The sequence below is a fragment of the Diabrotica virgifera genome, chromosome 1, assembly GCF_917563875.1.
Source record: "Diabrotica virgifera virgifera chromosome 1, PGI_DIABVI_V3a".
Classification (NCBI taxonomy): Eukaryota; Metazoa; Arthropoda; class Insecta; order Coleoptera; family Chrysomelidae; genus Diabrotica; species Diabrotica virgifera.
Window position 1 is genome coordinate 7,688,351 of NC_065443.1, and position 21,886 is coordinate 7,710,236.

At 33.2% G+C, this 21,886-nt stretch overlaps 1 protein-coding gene across 1 annotated transcript in view; it reads left to right on the forward strand.

Moving 5' to 3' along the window:
- Positions 1-7,208: 7,208 nt before the first annotated feature.
- Positions 7,209-21,886, forward strand: part of LOC114334606 (Golgi pH regulator) — a 36,742-nt gene continuing 22,064 nt past the window's right edge. Inside the window, exons 1-5 of the mRNA XM_028284682.1 lie at positions 7,209-7,413; positions 7,470-7,633; positions 19,711-19,817; positions 20,123-20,348; positions 21,526-21,713. Of these exons, the coding sequence (XP_028140483.1) occupies positions 7,372-7,413; positions 7,470-7,633; positions 19,711-19,817; positions 20,123-20,348; positions 21,526-21,713 (727 nt within the window). The 5' untranslated portion in view covers positions 7,209-7,371. The remainder of the gene's footprint in view (positions 7,414-7,469; positions 7,634-19,710; positions 19,818-20,122; positions 20,349-21,525; positions 21,714-21,886) is intronic.

Genomic DNA, 21,886 nt, shown 5'->3' on the forward strand with positions numbered 1-21,886 from the left:
CTACGTTATTTTTCCATTACATTCCAAAATAACAAAAAGATACATAAGATAAAAAAGTCATATCAAGAAACGAAGAATCATTTATTGACTAAAAAAAATTAAAAAAAAATACAGGACCCTTTGTAAATGGTATATTTAAAAGACCCCAATAAGGGTTACATCACAAAACAAAACGTTTTCGGATTAACAAGTAATCCATCATTAGTGTTAAGCCAATAGCATGCATGCGTGAGCCACCATAAAGTTATGGGTAAAAACCCTTTAAAAGTTACAAGATCTTAATTGATAGTACATATTATTATTAAAATATATGAATATTCCTGGATATTACCCAGGGCAACACAGGACTCTAACCCACGTGGATGTGATATGAAAGGGATGAACCTTACATATTGAAAATTGAGTGTCAATCCCTTTCATATCACATCCACGTGGGTTAGAGTCCTGTATTGCCCTGGGTAATATCCAGGAATATTTACAACATCGATATATTTTAATCATAATATTATGTAGTATCATTATTTAAGTTCTTGCAACTTTTAAAGGGTTTTTACCCATAACTTTTTGGTGGCTCACGCATGCATGATATTGGCTTAACACTGATGATGGATTACTTGTTAATCCGAAAACGTTTTGTTTTGTGATGTAACCCTTCTTGGGGTCTTTTAAATATACCTTCTACAAAAGATCCTGTATTTTTGTGATTTATGGTATACAGCCAGCTACAGGAATTTTATTTTCCTCGTGGATTTTCATTTACTGACTATACTATTGTGGCAGAACAGATGGGAACTGGATTAGAGACGTGAGCAGGAGCTATGAAATAGGCAGTGACAAATACCTACTGGAAACTGCATTTAACACCAATTAGAATAGAAAGAAAAAAGCACAGAAGACAAGAATAAGAAACAAAAGAAAATGATTAATATACATAAACTATGGGAAGAAACAACGAAAATCAAATATAAGGATGAGTTAGAGAATAAAACGGACAAAGAAAGAAAAATGATAGAAATACTTAGTTGAATTGAAAAGTATAGAAATCCTACGATAAATATAGCAAAACTAGTATGTGGAACCACAAGACATAATAAGAAGGAGAAACAGATACCATGGCGGAATCTAAACATCGAAATAAAAGAGAAGAAGAAATTGTGGAAATAATAGGTACATAGAAAATGAATCAATGAATGTATGCTTTATAGACTACGCCAAAGCTACGATAATGTAAAGCACGAAAAGATATTTGAAGATACTCCATACGATTGGAATCGACTACAGAGACATTTGAACAATAGCGAGTCTCTCTATTGAGAATTGAGATCAAGAATGGGGTACGGCAGGGCTGTATCTTGTTTACTATTCTCTTTAATATATACTCAGAAGAAGTATTTAAGACAGCGCTGGAGGAAAGCACAGAAGGCATAAAGATAAGTGGAGAAATAATTAACAACATAATAGACCAGGGCGGATCTGTGAAAAACGTCTGTTTTTGGATGTGCGAGGTGGCATTCGGATTTTTGCAGATAAAGTTAGGTGACAACTTCAACAATAATAATTGACTTATGCTCCTTCTCAAATATGCCCTGGACATTAATAAAAAAATTAAAATCTTTAAAAACTTCGAAAAACGTCGATTTTTTTCTACTTTCATTGCTTATAACTTTAAAACGATTCACTTTGGAACAAAGTCGTACAAGAAGAAAATAAAGATAATTGAATTTTGTATGATAAACGACTGGTTAAAAATGTCTTAAATTATTACCCTTTCTGCAAAATACCAATAAATACAAAATGAGGGCGCAAAATAGCCTGTTTTTATTCAATGTTTTTCAACCACTTTGGTTGCACTTAGAACCTTCGTAATGAGTTTAAAAAATTCTTACGACATACTTAAACGTCCACCAAATTTCATTAAAATCGACCTGATAGATTTTGCAGAAAAATTTTGCAATCTAAATTTTTTTAAAAAAGTTCAAATTTTTTAAACACTTTCTGAAGAAAAAGTAGACCATTTAGTAGTTTGCTAATTTTTTTACATATAAAGAGGTTCTCTAGTAGCTACTAGGGATGGGAAAAACCTATCGGTTATAACCTGAAACCGGTTTATTTCCTCTGCAATAATCGGTTTTTCCGGTTAATTTTTTGACACTGTTTTAACCGGTTTTTTCTTTTTAAAGTAATAACCGGTGAAAAACCGGATAAGTGGACACAATACTGAATTCAGAGAAAAAATGGGAAAATTTTTCGCTCCCCGCGCGTAAATGAGAAACTTTCAGCTGACTGAAACCGATTTCACAACACTGATGACTGATTTCTATACTGATATAGACTGATATCGATTCGAATGGAGTATCACAAACTAAAGTGCAATGTAAATGTAACCTATTGGTTTTGGCTATGAATAAAAAAAAACGAACACCTGTTTATGGAATATCCGGTTTTTTTGACCGGTTTTAACCGCCAGGTTAAACCGTAGGTAGAAAAAAACGGTATAACCGAAAACCGGTTTTTGTCAATAACCACCATCCTTATTCTCTACCTATCTAATACACGTTACAGAATTAAAACCGGATTATTTAAGCAGCTTCAGCACTGTTTTAAAACTATAAAAAATTTTTTGGCTTATAAACAAATTGAGGACGTTTCAGTTGGCATACATTCGTTTTCTCGAGAATAGGCATCTCTGGATATAAACCCCGAAACAGGTCGATTTTTATTTTTAAATTCAAATTTTTTGGTATATATATCATACTAGTGACGTCATCCATCTGGGCGTGATGACGTAATCGATGGTTTTTTTTAAATAGGAATAGGTGCCGTGTGATAGCTCAATCGAAAGGCTATTAAATTTTGTATTCACTAATATAAACATTAACATAATTATTTATTTATACAGGGTTTGAATTAAAAACAAATTTGAATTAAATTATTTCCAATATTTAGATTACGTCATCACACCCAGATGAATGACGTCACTAGTATGATATTTATGCCAAAAAATTATAATTTAAAAATAAAAATCGATATGTTTCGGGATTTATCTCCAGAGTCGCCCATTTTCAAGAAAATGAATTTATTCCAACTCAAACGTCCTCACTGTATTTGTTTATAAGCCAAAACATTGTTTATAACTTTAAAACAGTGCCGAGGCCGCTTAAACAATCCGATTTTAATTTTGTAAAGTGTATCAGATAGGTAGAGAACCTCTGGATATGTAAAAAATTTAGCAAACTTCTAAATAGTCTACTTTTTGTCCAGAAAGTTTTTAAAAAATTTTAACTTTTTAAAAAAAATTAGATTGGAACATTATTATGCAAAATCTTTGTATTAGGTCGATTTTAATGAAATTTGGTGGACGGTTTAAGTATGCTGTAATAATTTTCTAAGTCAATTATGAAGGTTCTAAGTGCAACCTAAGTGGTTGAAAAACATTGAATAAAAACAGTCTTTTTTGTCCCCTTATATTCTATTTATTGCTATTTTGCAGAAAGGATAATAATTTAAAACATTTTAAACCAGTCGTAATTGTACAAAATTCAATTATCTTTATTTTCTTTGCTTACGACTTTGTTCCAAAATGAATCGTTTTCAAGTTATAAGCAATGAAAGTAGAAAAAAATCGATATTTTTCGATATTTTTAAATATTTAAATTTTTTTATTAATGTTCCGGGCATATTTGAGAAGGAGCCAGAGGCGTCATTTGATAGGGTCATTTGCCCCCCCCCCCCCCCCTGACCCTGAAAATGACTGAAATTTACAAAAAATAGATCAATTTTGTATTATGTTTGCATATAAGTGTATTGTATATATAATGCTTGCCCCCCCTATCAAAATTTCAAATGACGCTCCTGCGGAAGGAGCATAAGTCAATTATTATAATTATTGAAGTTGCCACCTAACTTTATCTTCAAAAATCCGAATGCCACCTCTCACATCCAATGCCACAATGCCACAAAAATCAAGAGCGTCGTTCACTAATATGAAGCAAATGTTCACCTCTAACAGCCTCACCCTACCTCTCAATATCCGACTTGTGAAATGTTATGTATTCCCGGTTTTGTTATATGGAATGGAGGCATGGACAATGACCGCAACATTGATGAAAAAAGTAGAGGCCGTCGGTTTACCGACGTATACCTATTACGTATATCCTGTTACCGAGCACGTGACCAACGAGGAGATAATACGCCGGATAGGTGAAGAGAGAGAGGTAGGAATAACTATAAAGAAAAGAAAGTTGGAATACTTGGGTCACGTTATGAGGCACAATAAATATAGAGTACTACAGCTAATTATCCAAGAGAAAATAGACAGCGGATGGGATCCAGGGAGGAGGAGACACTCATGTCTCCAAAATTTGCGGCAACGGTTCGGATTGTCATCTGCCGAACTACTCAGATCTGCCGTAAAGTCAGAATAGTCATGTCAATTGCCAACGTTCGGAATGGACAAGGCATATATGTGAAGAAGATACAAGACAAAATACGACAAAAATATGTAAGATACAAAATACAAAGGATAAGAGTTAAAAGATAATTAAAAATGAGAAAAGGAAAAGCTGGGATAAGTTCAGAGAAAAATGGAAGAAAACGGTAAAATAATTTAAAAATGTTTTATAGAAGACTGAAAATCCTGAAAAACGACAAAGAAATGTATGTATATACACCGTTCTTAGGCGTCAACGCCCTTCGGTAGGGATCTATGGGGGAGTATCACCGAGCCGCAAGCCCTTATCCCTTGCCGTACTGCTCCCTCATAGGTCGATCAGATGCCCGCATATTCCAGTCTAAGCGCCAGATTCATATTTAGAATTTTATACTGACGCGTTAGCCTTTTTGTTTTTCCGATGGCCTGGCTTGGGCTTGAACTCTCGTACCTCACGGCGAAGTGAAGTGGGGGTCAGCCGCTAGTCGCACTGAGCTATCCGATCGACTATATAATAATGACCAAAACCGGAACAATATTAACTGATGACGAGGATATATAATGTAAAGGTGACAAGAACATTTCCAACAACTGTTGAACGGAGAGTAGGTAAGTAAAATGAAAACAACATAATTGGTGACTCAGAGGCAAAAACACTGATAAAACAGAACCTATACAAGAAGATCAACTAGATGGAGCAATAGAAAGATAAAGGCTGGAAAATCTCTTGGAATCAATTAAATTAGTCAAGAAATGTTGAAATATATAGAAGAGGAGGGAAAAAATTACATATTATTGTAGGGGAGAGTTGGACAAAACCGGGTAGGTTGATAAAAGCGGGTACCCCTTAATTCTTCTAACTGTCTGCTGCTATATATCTATTAGACAATGTTAAAATTAGTGTCCCTTTACCATCAACAGTCATGTGTATTCATTTCTACTTCATTTGAGTAATCTGTGCCGGAGCAGTAAGACCTCACCTGTTTTTTGATGTAGGAAATTCGATTTTTAAGGTATGTTGATAGCTGCTTTCTCACCTCATGAATAACTAATGGCCATTTCAAAATTTAATACATGTAACCTAGTAAGTATATTACCTTTAATTTGGCCAAAAATTTTGAATATTATATCATAATTTAAAAATTTAAATAACATTTAATGTCTTGTTTACGAGTTTGACAAAACCGGGTAGTCCGAAAATCGACAAAACCGGGTACCCGATTTTACCAGACCTCTTGTTACTTCCAGTTTCTGCACTGGTGTTTTGCTTTTAGTTAACTACAACGTGTGGCTTCTTCTGTTGAAAAAGCTAGTAAGAAAGCTAGCAGGAAAAATTAAGAAAATCTCCAGTCGTAAAAAAATTAAAACTAAATGAACTGGACAAAAAAAAAGAAAAAACATGGTAAAAAAGGCTGCACCAAAAACAAAATTTTGGAGAGTTTGGAGGAAGAAGATAATAATGACGATGCGTGTCTATATTACAATTAACTATTTTCAAATTATAATGCGACGGAAGGCTGGATAAAATGTGTGTGTTGCACCAAATGGGCTTATGACGCCTGTAGTGCCTATGATGATGTAAATGAAGTTTTTATTTGTGACTTCTGTTCATATATTTTCGATTTTTGTTCACATACTTTTAATAAATACTTTATTTTCTGATCATTAGTATTTTTACATGGTAATTAAGTTACTACCCGGTTTTATCATACCGGTTGGACAAAACCAGGTATTTTGCAATATTTTCATAAAAATAAAAAAAATTAAAAATCTAAGAATATTCTTAAAAATTGGCATTGGCATATCAAACTTAAGTCATTTGAGAATATTTCAATCTGCAGCAAACATTTGCTACTCTCACATAACAAAAGATACAGACGGTTTTTGGAGTGGTACTCGGTTTTGCCCAACTCTCCCCTACATCCTAAATCTAATATGGAAGAAAAAAAGTATTGCCTAGAGAATGGTAAAATGTAATAGGTATTAATGATTAAACCGGTGCACGCTAGAAGGGAAACACAAAAGACCGTCAGAACTATACAGGCATAAGTTTACCTATTATTGCAGGAGCAAACTATACTACATAGTACCTAATGGAAGAAAAAATCAAAATAGAAAAAGAACATTAACTATAAAGAACAATGAACAAAGGAGATTCAGAAGAGTGTATAACACATATTCAATATGCAACAGGTAATAGAGAAAGCATTACAGAAAACTAAAGGAGTATTCATAAGTTTTGTAAGACATGGAAAAAACATTTAATTCGATGGACATAATTAACAGACAAACTACGGGAGAGCCTGAAAGAACAAATAAGTAAACGAAGACCTGACAAAAGTAACCGACACATATTGATTGTTAATGTAATTATGCACATAAATATATATGCAGGTATTAATTTAATAAAAATTCTTAATCATGACAGAAAATAGAAAAGAAAAGTTCCAACAGGGCATTCAATCCATCTAGACCTAAGTATAATATTAAACCCGCGGGATAGGTATATTAACTTCATTCCATGACAAAAATCAAAATCACGCTAACATAAGCGAGCTCTTTCAAGATTTTCTTCAAGTTTTTCTTAAAGTTTAATTTTCAAATTCATGCCCCCTTATTTTTCCTCAACAGCTAGCGCCCTCTGTGATTTTATCAATGAATCCAAGACGCCATTTTTTATCCAAAATATAAATAAAATATTTTTCTGGACCCCCAAGACTGCCAAGATCACAGAATAAAAAAAATTTTGTTCTGTGCTACGTACCAACCGTTCTGTGTCAGAATATGTTGTCAAATAAAATAAACACAATGAATAAACATAACCTCATTTAATAATGATGATGTGTTTCTACAATTATTTAATAATATTTCAATGAAAACTAAGGAACTATTTAAAATAAGTACACTTGCCATAAAGTTTATGAAATAGAATATACCTAAAAATGAGTTTCCTTCAAGATACTATCATAATACTCGCATCACAAGTAAGTTTAATGTCTCTTATTTTCAAAATTGTCCCAAACTAATAATTTGCTTTCAGATAACATTCTTTGTTGGGGCCTGGATCTTTTTTATGAAGAGGCTCTTTAAAAATTATGAAGTACGACACATTATGGTTCAACTGATCTTTTCCATCACTCTTACATTGTCCTGCACAATGTTTGAATTGATTATATTTGAAATATTAGGATTTTTAGATTCTAGGTAAATCTATACGGCAATAATTAAACTAGTATAACATATAACATTGGGTACATTCAGACAACCTCAGTGGCTGGACAGCTGAGTAAGCAGTAGTGTTTAGATGACTCGCTGGCGCTGGACGTCAACCACTATGAGATTTACTGAGCGTTCCTTATTGCTGCTGGATACAACAACCACTACGCCGTTTTTGCTTACACTTACAGTCAGCTGCTGAGGTCGTCAGAGTGTACCAATTTATTGTGGTGTCTAACATAGAGTGAAAGATTTGTATAAGTTTCAAAGGAGATAAAAAACAGCCAGAAAATTACAGAGGTATAAATTTGTTAAATGTTAAATACTACCCTAAAACTTACAAAATAAAATTTATAATAACTAATGAATCAAAGGATAAGTTTAGCAGATGAACAGGGTTTTATACTGAAAAATCATGTAAAGATGTAATATTTATCATAGAGCAAATTACTCAGAAGTCTCTAGAGTATAATAAATCAGCATTTTTGTGTGTGATTAACTTGAAAAAAGCATTTGACAGAGTAAGAATCAAAGATGTAATCCATCTTCAAATAGAGAAGTTCTTCTAAATATCATAAAAACTATTGGAAACATCTACCAAAATAATAAAATGAAGTTCAGAATTGATGAACACCTTACAGAACTTATAGACATAGGCATAAGAATAAGACAGGAATATGTACCGGGTGTCCCAATAAAAATGGCCCTCGGCCATATCTCAGGAACCGTTTATTACAGCTTTGAGAAAAAAATATTTATAACAAAAGTTGCCTCGGGAAAAGCCTGGAAATTATTTTCATAATTATAGGTCGACCACTAGAGGGCATAATTGGGCAAAATTTTCCTAATGAAAGGGCACTGGAAATCCCATCATCGTATTCTTCATAAAATTCTGTGCATATTTGATTTGACGAGTTTAAGTCTACCTCTGCAAATAAGGGATGGGAATGAGTGGGAACCCTCTTATAAAAAAATGGCTGTAAGGCCGGTTCTGCTAAATCGAATTTTGCATACTTGGTCTTGTTGAAAACAGATCTTTTTCGTCAATATAAGTGTCTTATAGGAGTTATTTAATTATTTTCAAAAATCTAGTTTTCTTTGGAAAATATTAAATACAAGTATGCATTTTTAATCCTGTATTATAAAATTAAACCAAATGAGCAACATATTACCGAAAACCGCTTGTCGATACCTTTTTTTTTATCTCTAGATATCTTAAGAAACATGTACATTTTAAAAAACTGTTAATGTCACCGGTAAACGAAATTAAGGAAAATTAGTGTGCTATGGAAAAAACAAAGAAACATTTTCCAGATGCAAACGTATATAATTAATTAAAACAAAATAAGACAAACAACACTATAAAATATAACAAAGAAATAAAAGCAACTATACTCCATCTAATTTACTTACCGTTGCACGTCATTCGCGTCATAGCCCGTGACGTCACATGATACCAACACGAAATATTTAGGCGGTATGTGTGTTCTTTTTTAGAATCACTTTGCTGAGTACATTGGCATTACAGCCACTAGACATATTTTATTATATTACGCGTAGAAATAATATTTAAAGATTTCTATTTTTTTTTTTATTTATTTATTTATTTATTCACGGGCAAGCCCTATTCCGATATAAATTTTACAGTGTTCTAAATTATATAACATAATTATACAATTATATAACATTAATGTTAACCAATTATATAACATAAACTATCGTAATATAACATATAACCAAGTGGTTTGAGAAAAAATAACTCGTATGAGTACAAAAAAGAAAGAAAAAAAGAATAAGATAACATTAGGTCAGTACAATTACCAACAAAAGATATTACCTAAATCAATTCGGAAATGTTGTAAGGTATAACGGTTTTAAGTTATCTAATACATACAGGTCATGTAACACTAATCACAATACAAAAGCTCTGGCCGAAAATATTAAAAAGTTAAAAAGTTAGGGAAGAAATTAGGTTTTTAAAGCGGGAAACTGATATATTAAAAATTTCGAGGTTATTTAATGAGTTAGCTAATCGAAGAGTTCTAGGAATAAATGTGTTGTAAGAATAATTGAATCTATGAAAAGAGACATAAAAGGTTTGCACCTGCCTAGTCGAACGACTGGGGACAAATAGAGATATTTTGGAGAGAAGTTCGGGGCAGTTACACAGCCCGTTGATAATTTTAAATAAAATAATTAAGTCTCTTTGTTTTCTGCGTACCTCAAGAGGAGGTAAGTTCAGTATGCGCTCTAATACAGAATAGTCATAGTATACATGCAACTTACTGGCAGTATATCTCAGAAAATTGTGTTGGACAGCCTCAATCTTCAGTTTATGAGTAAAGTAATAGGGGGACCAAATTGTGGAACAGTAATCGAAATGAGATCTAACCAGGGAGAAATAAAGAGATTTAATAGCTGAGATGTTTGTAAAGTCTCTAGTGGTTCTTTTTATAAAGCCAAGCATCTTCATAGACTTCTGTATTGTACTGTAAATGTGTGATTTATAGCTAAGGGCGGAGTCAAGGATCACACCTAGATCCCTAGTTTCAGAGGCAGAATGTAAGGTCAGATTATTTATACTATATTCGAAGATGATTGGATGATGAGTTCGGTGGAAACGAAGAATATGGCATTTGGATGCATTCAAACACATACCATTTTGCATACACCAGTTAGATAGGCGATCAATATCATCTTGTAGACTAAGTGAATCAGCCTCAGATGTGATTATTTTAAAACATTTTAAATCATCAGCGAATAACAAAGTTTCACTTACTTGGAAACAGGGTATTAGATCATTGATAAATATATTAAACAACAGAGGTCCCAAGTGTGATCCCTGTGGTACACCTGAGTTAACAGAGATGGTATGAGAATAGTGATGATTAACCCTGACAATTTGCGATCTTTGCGTAAGATAGCTCTTGAGCCACTTCAATATAAGGCCATCAACTCCGTATAAATAAAGTTTATGAATCAAGAGCTCATGATTAACTTTGTCGAAAGCTTTGGAAAAGTCAGTATACACAGAGTCAACTTGTAAACCCCTCTCAAGAGCATCTGTCAAAAAATCAACATATGTTATGAGACCCAATTCTGCTGATTTTTTGGATGTAAATCCAAATTGTTGGGCCCCTATAATTGGCGAGAAGTCATAACTTAAATAATCGGAAATAATGCTCTCAAAAACTTTAGGAATAGCACTAAGAATACAAATGGGACGATAGTTACCTATATCCGATTTTCGACCTGATTTATATATTGGAGTGACATAAGAGTTTTTCCAGTAGTCTGGAAATTCCCCTGTTGATAAAGACTTATTAAATATATAAAAAAGTGGGCGCGATAGAATGAAGCTGAATGTTTTAAGGAAAGTGGGGGGAATTCCATCAGGACCAGGACCTTTGTTGGTATTGAGTTCAGACAGTTTTTCGTAGATTTTTGAAATTTCAATGTGATAATTAGACACATTAACCAAAGGTGAAATCTGGGTTACATGCGGATGTAAGGATTGGTTAGTATAGACGGAAGAGAATTGGTTAGCAAAAAGATTAGCAATATCAGTTCCATTGAAGGCAGTACGATCTCCAAGAGTCATTGTATTAGGTATAGCGTTATTTTCCCTTTTACTACTTACAAATTTCCAAAAGGATTTAACGTTATTAACAATAGAATGTTCGGTACGTTGAATGTAATCAGCATAACACTGTCTTGATAAAAATTTACATCTAGTTCTTAAGTTACTAAATGCTGCATAACTTTCTGGACACCTTGTGCTCTTATATATCTTGTGCACTGATTTCTTCTCGTGAAGCAACTTCTTTAGCTCAGAGGAGTACCAGCATGGATATTTCTTATCACAGATTTTTTTTAGCGGAACAAAACAATCAATGATGGAATAAAAAATGTCGTAAAATACAGAAACCATGTCAGAGAGTACTTTTCCTTGAAGTGCACCATCCCAATTAATTGCTTGAAGGGATGAACGAATTGCTGCATAGTCAGCATGAACAAAGTCATAATAATACTCTTCACCAGATAAATGATCATTTGTGATTTTGAGTGGCAAACTGCATTCAAGCGGAGGATGATGTGTGTCCACTGGAATTAAAGTGTCGATAGCCTTCAATACATCAATACCCAATGGAGATAAAATGAGATCAAGCGTAACTCCTCTATCGTTGGTTATTTCGTTGGTCTGGAAGAGATTGAAAAAAGCACAGATATTGGATATAGTTTCAATAGAATCAGCTTCAGATTGTGTAGCTGTAGGCTGAGGAGAAGCAACGGAACAATAATCATCGACATCCCAAACTGCAGATGGAAGATTAAAATCACCCAATAGAAAAAGGTTTGCTCTATCATATTGCTCGCTTATAGTGATAAGCTGTTCAAAGTACGATTGGTATAAAGTAGCTATAGATTTAGGTGGAAAATATACTGTACCGATTATAGATTTGTTATTAAAGAGAACAAACAACTGTTCAATCGAAGGATCAGACTGAATTTGATAAGAAGGAATTGAGTTCTTAATGACAATCAACACTCCCCCACCTCTACTGAAGACACTGGAGTCCTTAGAGCGGTCAGTTCTGTAGATGTTGTAGTTGAGAAGTCCAAGTTCAGCATCCGTAATTTCAGGTGTGAGCCAGGTTTCAGTTAAGATAATGATATCATAGGAACAGTTGCTGACATTCAAGCTGAGGTCAGACAGTTTAGTTCTTAGTCCTCTAACATTTTGGTAATAAAGTATAGGGCTGCCCGGTTTTAGTTTTTTTTACAGATTTTCGGTGTATTGTTGAAGTATTTAATAGTTAAATTTTGCTCACCAGCCTGTTGACGCACTCTAAGTTCGTTTTTCACTGAATCGAGTTGCTTTTTCTGACAGGGAGTTTGATCAGATAGGAAAAATATTTTATTTGCCTGGCCTAATTTAACTTTGTTTCTTAAGATTTGATGCACTTCGCGAGCCGAGGAAAGAACGACTTTAATTGGTCTATGACCGTTTTTATTCTTCTTCCCAAAACGAAAGATATGTTTACTGTTGACACTTATCGCACCTTCACTCGCTCCAGATAAAAGTGTTTTTATTTGATTAATATCCTCAGTTGAAGTTGATGGTTCTGGGAGATTGAAGATAAGTAAATTATTTGACCTTTTTTGGCGTTCGTGTAGCTCATTTATGATGTCAACGGTTATTGGAAAGTTACTCTTGTTATCTTTTAGCATCTGGATTTCAGCTTTGAGTAAGGTGACTTCGCACTTCAGGTTTTCAACTTCTCTTAGAATTTTGGGCACACTTTTGAATGACAGTCGACAATCAGAACAAAAGTAGAACAACGTTCTCTTCTGGATTACAACAGCTCGAAGTTCAGAAGCACTTAAGCCAGTACATCCTTCGGTCGGATGAAGAATAATATGACAGCTGTCACAAGCCACTGATTTATCACTGATATCTTCATTGCACTTTGAACACTTATTTGCAGCCATAATGCCAATTTCACTGGGCTAATATAATGTGAGTATATCAGTTCTAATATTCCTGGACTAATAAACCTATCACCTCAATTAAGTTCTTATCAGTTGGCACTTTTTTTGGCTTAATTAGTAGCTTTTTATAAGGAGTATACACAATAGATGAAATAATATTATCAAATATTGATTGGACTTGCAAACAAAAACAAGAAAATTAATCTCTTCAATGAACGTAGATACATTTGAAGAACAATACACAAAAAGAACGAAAATTTTAGATAAGTTTAAACCACTTTAAATCCAATAATTCGAGCAGAGATCAAAAAACACTGTTTAACTTGACTAATGACTTTATAATCAATTATAATATTTATAATCTATTAATGTTAACTTAAAGAAATACACAATAATATGTTTCATTTAATTTGTATAAATGGATTATAAAGAGTTTTTATGAAGCACATTTGTTCGGAATACACTGTAACTATAATCGAACGCAGGTGATATTTTGGCATAAATTGGTAACATTTATTTGACAGTTGCGGTGATGACACTTCCTAGTTATTTATATTCTTTACTATAAGTGTTTATTTAATTATATTTACTGTTTTTATTATGTACTTTAACGTAAGACTATAACTTAATTCTTGTTTTCTATTTCTAAAGTTTTTATTTATTTACATTGAATATTAATTTGTTGTGCTGTATAATCCACTTCCGCAAAAATTGTGTGATATATTTGATTTAAAATGAATTCAAGAATTTTTTGTAATTGGGCAACAATGTCATCTTAGATCTCTAACGTAGATAATGACGTGCAACGGTAAGTAAATTAGATGGACTGTACTTACTTAGTGGACACCTAAATGTTCAAATTGTTGCCCGTCATTTTCGATGCAAGCATTTACTCTTTCAAGAGTAGATTGAACAGCTGTCTCAATTTCTGTTCTCGCAATGCTTTGAATGGGGTTTTGTATTCTCTAGATCATGTTTTCTCGAGTAGTGGGCCTAGCGGCAAAAACAAGATATTTAATCCTTCCTCATAAATAAAAGTCTAAAACAGTTATATCTGTTGCTGTTCAATCTACTCTTGAAACACTAAATGCTTGCTTCGAAAGTGATGGACAACAATTTGAACATTTAGGCCATCATTAAGTAAGTAGTTGCTTTTATTTCTTTGTTATATTTTATAGTGTTGTTTGTCTTATTGTGGTTTTAATTAATTATAGGTATACGTTTACATCTGGAAAATGTTTATTTGTTTTTTTCATAGCACACTACTTTTCCTTAACTTCGTTTACCAGTGACAGTAACAGTTATGTTTAAAATTTACACATTTCTTAAGATATCTCGAGATAGAAAAAAGGTGTCGACATGCGGTTTTCGGTATTCTGTTGCTAATTTGATTTGATTTTGTAATACAGAATTAAAAATGCATATTTGTATTTAATATTTTCCAAAGAAAATTAGATTTCTGAAAATAATTAAATAACGCCTCCTAGCTGGCATATTACTTATTAGGCTATTTCGAAAATAAGACACTTACATTGACGAAAAAGAGCTGTTTGCGACAACACCAAGTATGCAAAATTCGATTTAACAGAACCGGACTTACAGCCATTTTTTTATAAGAAGGTTCCCACTCACCCCCACCTCTTATTTGCAAATGTACTTAAACTTGTGAAATCAAACATGCTCAGAATTTTATGAAGAATATGATGATGGGATTTTAAGTACCCTTTCATTAGGCAAATTTTGATTTTTTAATTTTTGATATTCAATTACGCCCTCTAGCGGTGGACTTACAATTATGAAAATAATTTCCAGGCTTTTTCCGATGCAACTTTTGTTATAAATATTTGTTTCTTAAATCTGTACTATAAACAGTTCCTGAGATATGACCGAGGGCCATTCTTATGGGGGCACCCAGTACACATGCTGTTCAATTTAATCATGGATGAAATCAAAAGTGTCAACAACGAAAGATGAACAGAATGGGAAAAAACAACTAAAAATACTCGATCGCAGATGACTCAATATTATTATTATTATTATTATTATTAACATTCAATAAGAATAGAGGATTAGAATCCTATTATACTCTAAAAGCTAAACAAATTTTGGTACTTAGCTGTTTTACACTTAAATACGCTGATTTACATATAATTAAATTAAAAATACAATCAATTATTATCGAGTCTATTCTTAAAACTATTTGTACTAGGAGCCATAGCGACATAAGCCGGTAATGAATTCCAAGCATAAACAACCCTATTTGATAAAAAGTTTAACCTGATGTTGGTTCTGCAGAGTTCTCTTCTTAGCTTTCTGGGATGGCCTCTTAACCGCTCATCTGTATTTATTGTAAAGAAATTTCTGAGTGAAGAAGTTTCGTAATGAAATGAATTGAATGTTGTAATTAAGTCGCCTCTAAGTCTTCGGGCGGATAATGGAACTAAATCCATGATCCTTAAACGATCTTCATATGAGGGACGCACCAATGAATACGGGATCCGTGTTACTCGTCGCTGTACATTTTCCAGCATATTTACATCACGCTGAAGAACCGGACACCACACTGAATTAGCAAATTCTAATATAGGTCTCACATAAGTTTTATACAATTTTGCTAAGGTTCGACTGTCACAGGACGAAAAAACTTTACTAATAAGATATACCATGCGATTGGCTTTATTACACTGTTGCAACGTTTGAGGAGTCCAGGACAATTGTGAGTCTATTAACACGCCGAGATCAGAGTGACAATCGGTCTTTTTTAAAACGGTGCCGTTAATAAAATAATTTAACCGAGGGTTATTCTTGCCGAGATGAAGAACGACACATTTTTCTATATTAAGCGGTAGCAACCAGTCAGTACACCATCGAGAAATGCTGTCCAAGTCTTTTTGCAAACACTGAGAGTTTATTTTAGGATTGTTGTACAGCTTTGTGTCATCCGCATAAACCGAAAACTTTGATGAAATGATGTATTTTAGCTCCGATGTAAATATATTAAACAGTAGTGGCCCTAAAACAGATCCTTGGGGGACTCCACTTATCACGTCATATAGGGGGCTACTTGAAGACTGTATTCTTACTGAAAATTTTCTTTCACTTAAGAAGGCTGAAATCCAGTTTAACAGTTGCCCGCGAATTCCAATCCTGTTTAATTTTTTCAAAAGCCTTTCCCTTGGAACTTTATCGAAAGCCTTGCTAAAATCTAAGTAGATAATATCAATATCCTGTCCCATATCTACTTCGGCAGTCCAGTCATTTAGGCAACATAACAAGTTGGTAACAACCGATCTTCCACTGGTAAAGCCATGTTGTTCGTTCGGGATTATTTGATGCTGGTTCAAAAATATGTGTAAATTATCCACAATAATTGATTCCATAACTTTGGATATAACTGGAGTGAGACTAACAGGCCTATAATTTTTGGGGTCGAGTTTATCTCCTTTCTTAAAGATTGGTTTCACCCGTGCTTCTTTCCAAATAAGTGGCAGAGTAGCAGAGTGGAATGATTGTTCCATAAGCAAATGGAGTGGATATTTAAGAGCATTTGCACATGATTTCAAGAAAGTAGGAGAAAGATTATCTGGTCCTGGAGATTTGTTGGTGTCAAGTTCTTTAAGTTTTTTAAAAATATCATCAGGAGAAAATTCTACTGAGGTAATAGAACTATGATTTACGGGTTCATAATGTAAGTCTGGGAGCGGGCCATCAGGTTCTAAAGTAAAAGATCCGTAAAAGCTCCTAGCAAAAGTTGTAGCCACTTTCAAATCATCATTTGTAATATCACCTGAGTCTGTTTTTAATTGAGGAACAGAAACTTTTGTGTTTATGGAAGTTCTAATATACTTATAAAACTTCTTTGGATTATTGCTGTCTATAATATTTTTTTCATAGTTTCTCCTAGCATTGCAAATTTTTGTTTTCAATAGATTGGCAACTTTCCTATGCGTAACAAAATCATTCTCCAAACGTGATCTTTGATACTTTTGCCAAAGAGCTTTCTTTCTCTTAATCAGTCTTTGAATATCCCAATTAATCCAGGGTTTAGAAGGAAATGTAGTTATAAGTCTTGAGCTTGTATTCTTTTTTATGATGTTGCTACATTGTTCATGAAAAATATTCCAGTTTTCCTGTACATTTGGTAACGACAGGGCGGAAGCCCAGTCAACCAGTGACACATCATGATTAATACCTCTATAATCAATAAAATATCTTGATGAGTATAATTTTTTTGGATCAGTAACAAGAATTAACTGCATTTGGAACTGAAGAATTGCATGATCGGATTTAGCAAAAGGGGGATAGTATTCTAGATTGTTTATTAAATCATTATCAGAAGTAATAATTAAATCCAAGATGGAGGGTTGCTGCCCAGAACGGAAACGAGTTGGTTCAGTAACGATTTGTTGGAGATGTGAATCTTGTACAAAATCAAGAAGAAGTCTAGATGAAGCATTTTGAGGTACAGGATGTGGCCATTTTAAATCTCTATGATTGAAGTCACCGGCAATAATTAGGTTTTTGTAAGTTGAAGCTAGAACGGATAAAAAATTAATAAGTTGAACATAATTATTATAAGCAGTATCAGGCGGTCTGTAAACACAGCAAATCGTAAAAGATAAGTGTTTATTATGAAAGAGAAGACATATTGCCTCGAAGCCAGGAATATTGGAAGGTAAAACAGTTACTGTAAATTGAGAAAAAACAGAATCTAACACATAAATGCATACTCCACCTCCAGTCGAAAGCCGGTCGTTGCGGAATATAGTATAACCTTGTACATCTATGATAGAATTAGGTATATGTGGTTTAAGCCAGGATTCTGTTATAAGCATAATAGCAGGCTTCTCTAAATCCATATAAGGAACAAATTCATTGAGTTTTGCCATTAAAGAATCAATATTAGTATAAGATATAGAGAAATTAAGAAAATTTGACTGTTTCAGTTTTTTGATGGTACAATAGAGGGGGTTCCTCTGATGAACTTTATAGTAATATCAGTCTCGCCTTTAGCCTTTCGATCATTTAGCTCCTTTCTCAACTGATCCAAATACTCCATTTGCTTAGGTGTTTTATCATCTCTAATAATAAATTTATCAAAACGGGTTCCCGTTAATGAGTTCTTGCGTTTAAGAATATCCTTTGCAATTGATGCATTGTTAAATGAAAGTTTCATTAATTTTGGTCTATTGGGTGAAGGTTTGCCAATTCTGGTTATGCTAACAGGAATATGTGGGGTTGAATTCCCACACACTACCCCCAAAATATCGGATGCTAATTCTTCATCATGCTTTTTACGTTGATCGATACTGCCTGTACTTTCTGGAGCACCAACAATAATTATATTCTGAGCTCGCACCATCCTCTCAGTTGCCTCCGAAACAACTTCTTCAAAAGTTTGTGGTGACATCTTTTGGTTTGTAATTTGTGTGCTTAGATCATCAAACTTTTTATTTAATTCTGACATTTTAGTTTCAAACTCATTTTTAAAGCCTTCAAAAAAAGATTTTAATTGATCAAGATTACCAATATTTCCTGAACAATTATTACAAAGAATCTTAACGCTTCGTGATTTATTTCTAGTCATTCTAACATCTTCGGCGGATTGCATTCCAACACACTTCAAATGAACAGTAGATCGACATCCGTCACACATTGTTGTTGGCGTAGACCCTAAAGCTGATCGACAATTCTGGCAATCACTCATATTTAAAGCTGTTTGACCTTGGTAACGATAAACAATTATTGACTAACCTGTTTTATACGGCAGAACAGCTTCCAGATATCTTCTAATTACTCGCTTAATTTATGTTGCACAGTTTTTAATTTTTCACTAATATTACCACTATAATTAGACGATTAAATTGATGCCAATTAAACAATACAAAAATAACTATTTCCTTGCAAAAATAGCAAATAACTACGAGCGATTTTAAAAACGTTCTACACAGTACCGTGTTTGGTTATTATTGATAGCTTAAAATGAATCGATCAGTAAAGAATCAATCAGATGTAAAATGGATATTATTGATGGCATCAGTATTGAACAAGTAATAGAAATAAAATACCTTGAAATTATACTGTCCAGTTATGGAAACCTGGACAAAAGTGAGAGATCAAGTACAAAAAATAAATCAAAAATGAATAACCATTTACAATTTACAAAAAGTAAATAGGCTGGCAGGATTCCTTAATAATACACTATATGGAGTAAGGGACATATTAACACTGAGATCAAGTCAAGAATTATTTATAAAAACCAGTGTAAAACCAATACTGACATGCATCAGAAACAAGACCCAACACAAAGACTACTGGAAACGGCAGAGATGAGAGCACTGAGAAGAATTACCAGATATACACAGAGAGATCGAAAGTGGAGTGAAAACATTAGAAGAAAATGTTATGTACAGCATATAAACGAAGGGACACTAAATACAAAAAAGAATGGGATATCCACATAAGCATAATGGGCGAATTAAAAGATAACTATTGATCTTATTTCATATTTCAATACTATGCTACAAAATTACAAGTTCTCTCTTTTAATTGATCTTTTTTTTTTGTTATAGTTCTCGTTTTTTCTATTGGTATGTCATGCTATATTTTATGCTTTTTGTTGTAATAGTACTGAATCCGTTTTATATTGGATATTACTGCCTAAGTAGTGTTAGATATGGTGAGTTTATTATTTTACTTAATACCACTCAAGTTATATGTATATACGAGCTCTAACAACTAAATGTTCGGACAAACAAAAATTGATTGAAAATATTTGTCTTTATGACTTTTTTTATTGAATGAAAGAACGAGATATCATTCTTTAATTCAGTAAGAAAGGTTGTGAAGATTAACATCTTCAATACATTTTCGTTTGTCCGAATATTTAGTTGTTAGGGCTTGTAACATATAAAAATGGCTGTAGAATACTAGCCAGTTTTTCACTTTGAAGAAACTCTAACAAAATTAACATCTTATTTTCAGTTAAACCAGATTATGTTAAGAGATTGACTTTACTAGTATGGTTGATATTTCTAGTAGTATTTTGGAAAATTGGTGATCCATTTCCTATATTGAATCCAAAACAAGGAGTTCTTTCGATGGAACAACTGGTATCGAGAATTGGAGTAATAGGAGTGACTGTTATGGCCTTACTGTCAGGATTTGGTGCTGTTAATTATCCTTACACTTCTATGGCTTATTTTATGAGGTAAAAATCTATGATTTTATTTATTGAAAAAGTTTTTTGTCAGTATTATGGGTGTATGTATTTATTTTATCTGTTTATTTGTCAAATTGAAAAGCAGAAATGATGATTAAATGTTTTATTAACCCTTAAGTGGACGCTAAGATGTAAAAAAAGTATGCTATTCTTGTTTAAAGCATCATCACTTTACGTCCAGATATTAAATTGGCAAGGCCGCTCCTGTATCCTCCTACCATACATTCTTTATGTTGGAGTTTAGTGTAAGTCTTCCTCATTACGAATTTAGTACTACACTCTGTTTCAAACATTATAATCAGTATGGTTGTATATTGCAAGCGGGTTTGTCATTCTGTGAATTATCATAAATAAATCCTCTTTCACTATTCCACATGGGTTAACAGCGACAATCCTCTACAAGTACCTGCCTAATACCAGAGCTAATACTACCTTTCACGGCCGATGCCGTGAAGAGTGGCAACATTGTCAAGAAGATTCTCATTTAGTTTGTATTGGGGTATCTTTCATGCAATGAATCTCATGTCTGAAATACCTGTAAATTAGACGTCATTGTTGGGATAAGAGAGGATATAGCTAGCAAAATTATGAGACAGGTTATATTGAACCCGGTACATCCAATGAATGTATTGAATACAGTGGCCATGATTGCACTTCAGAGCAGGAAATTGATAACGAAATATTTCAAAGAGTATGTGATCATTAAGTGAATGCAGAAGTAGAAAAATGCATATGTTTAAAAGTCCCTAAGGAGTAGATACTGAGATTCAAAAACTACACAAACAAACAAGAGGAAGGTGTATTCAGGGCCATCGAAACAAAACATAGAGCAACCACAATAAAGTGTCAAAGACAAACAGAAAGTCCTTAAAATTAATTTCCTTTTTGTATCTTATTTTATGTTCCGCTAAGGCGGCGTTCGTAAACGCCGGCTGAATTATTTTTTATCTTTGTACTTTACACCTTATTATATTCTTTACATAGAATAGGTATTATATGACGTGTTTATGTACTCATGTATTTAAGAAATGGTCCTAGCTTAAATATTCCCATATTTTTGTCTGACGTACAAAGTATGCCAAGCGACCACTTAAGGGTTCAAATTATAAATTTATATATCAAAAACAATAAATATCAAGTAAAACTATTACATAAAATATTATAGGGAAGTTTCAGAAGCAGATGTACTAACTATAGAGAAGAGATTAATGCAAACTATGGACATGATTGTTTTGAGAAAAAAGAAACTGGCGATAGCTAAAAAACAGTCAATGGAAAAAGTTAATGATGCAACGAAGAAAAGAGGTCTATGGTCTATTTTATCATCAGTAGGAGTAAACAGGAGCGAAGAAAGTAAGCACTGTAGCATGTCTTAGTCCAATTAAATCCAATGGCATAAAAGCCAAAAAAATCAGGCCCTAGTTTCCACGAAGCGTTCTGCAAGGTATTCTATTATTATTCTGTTGTAATACTATACCATTGTCGCAGGTGGCTCCCAATATCTTTCTTTCATACGTATTGATAAA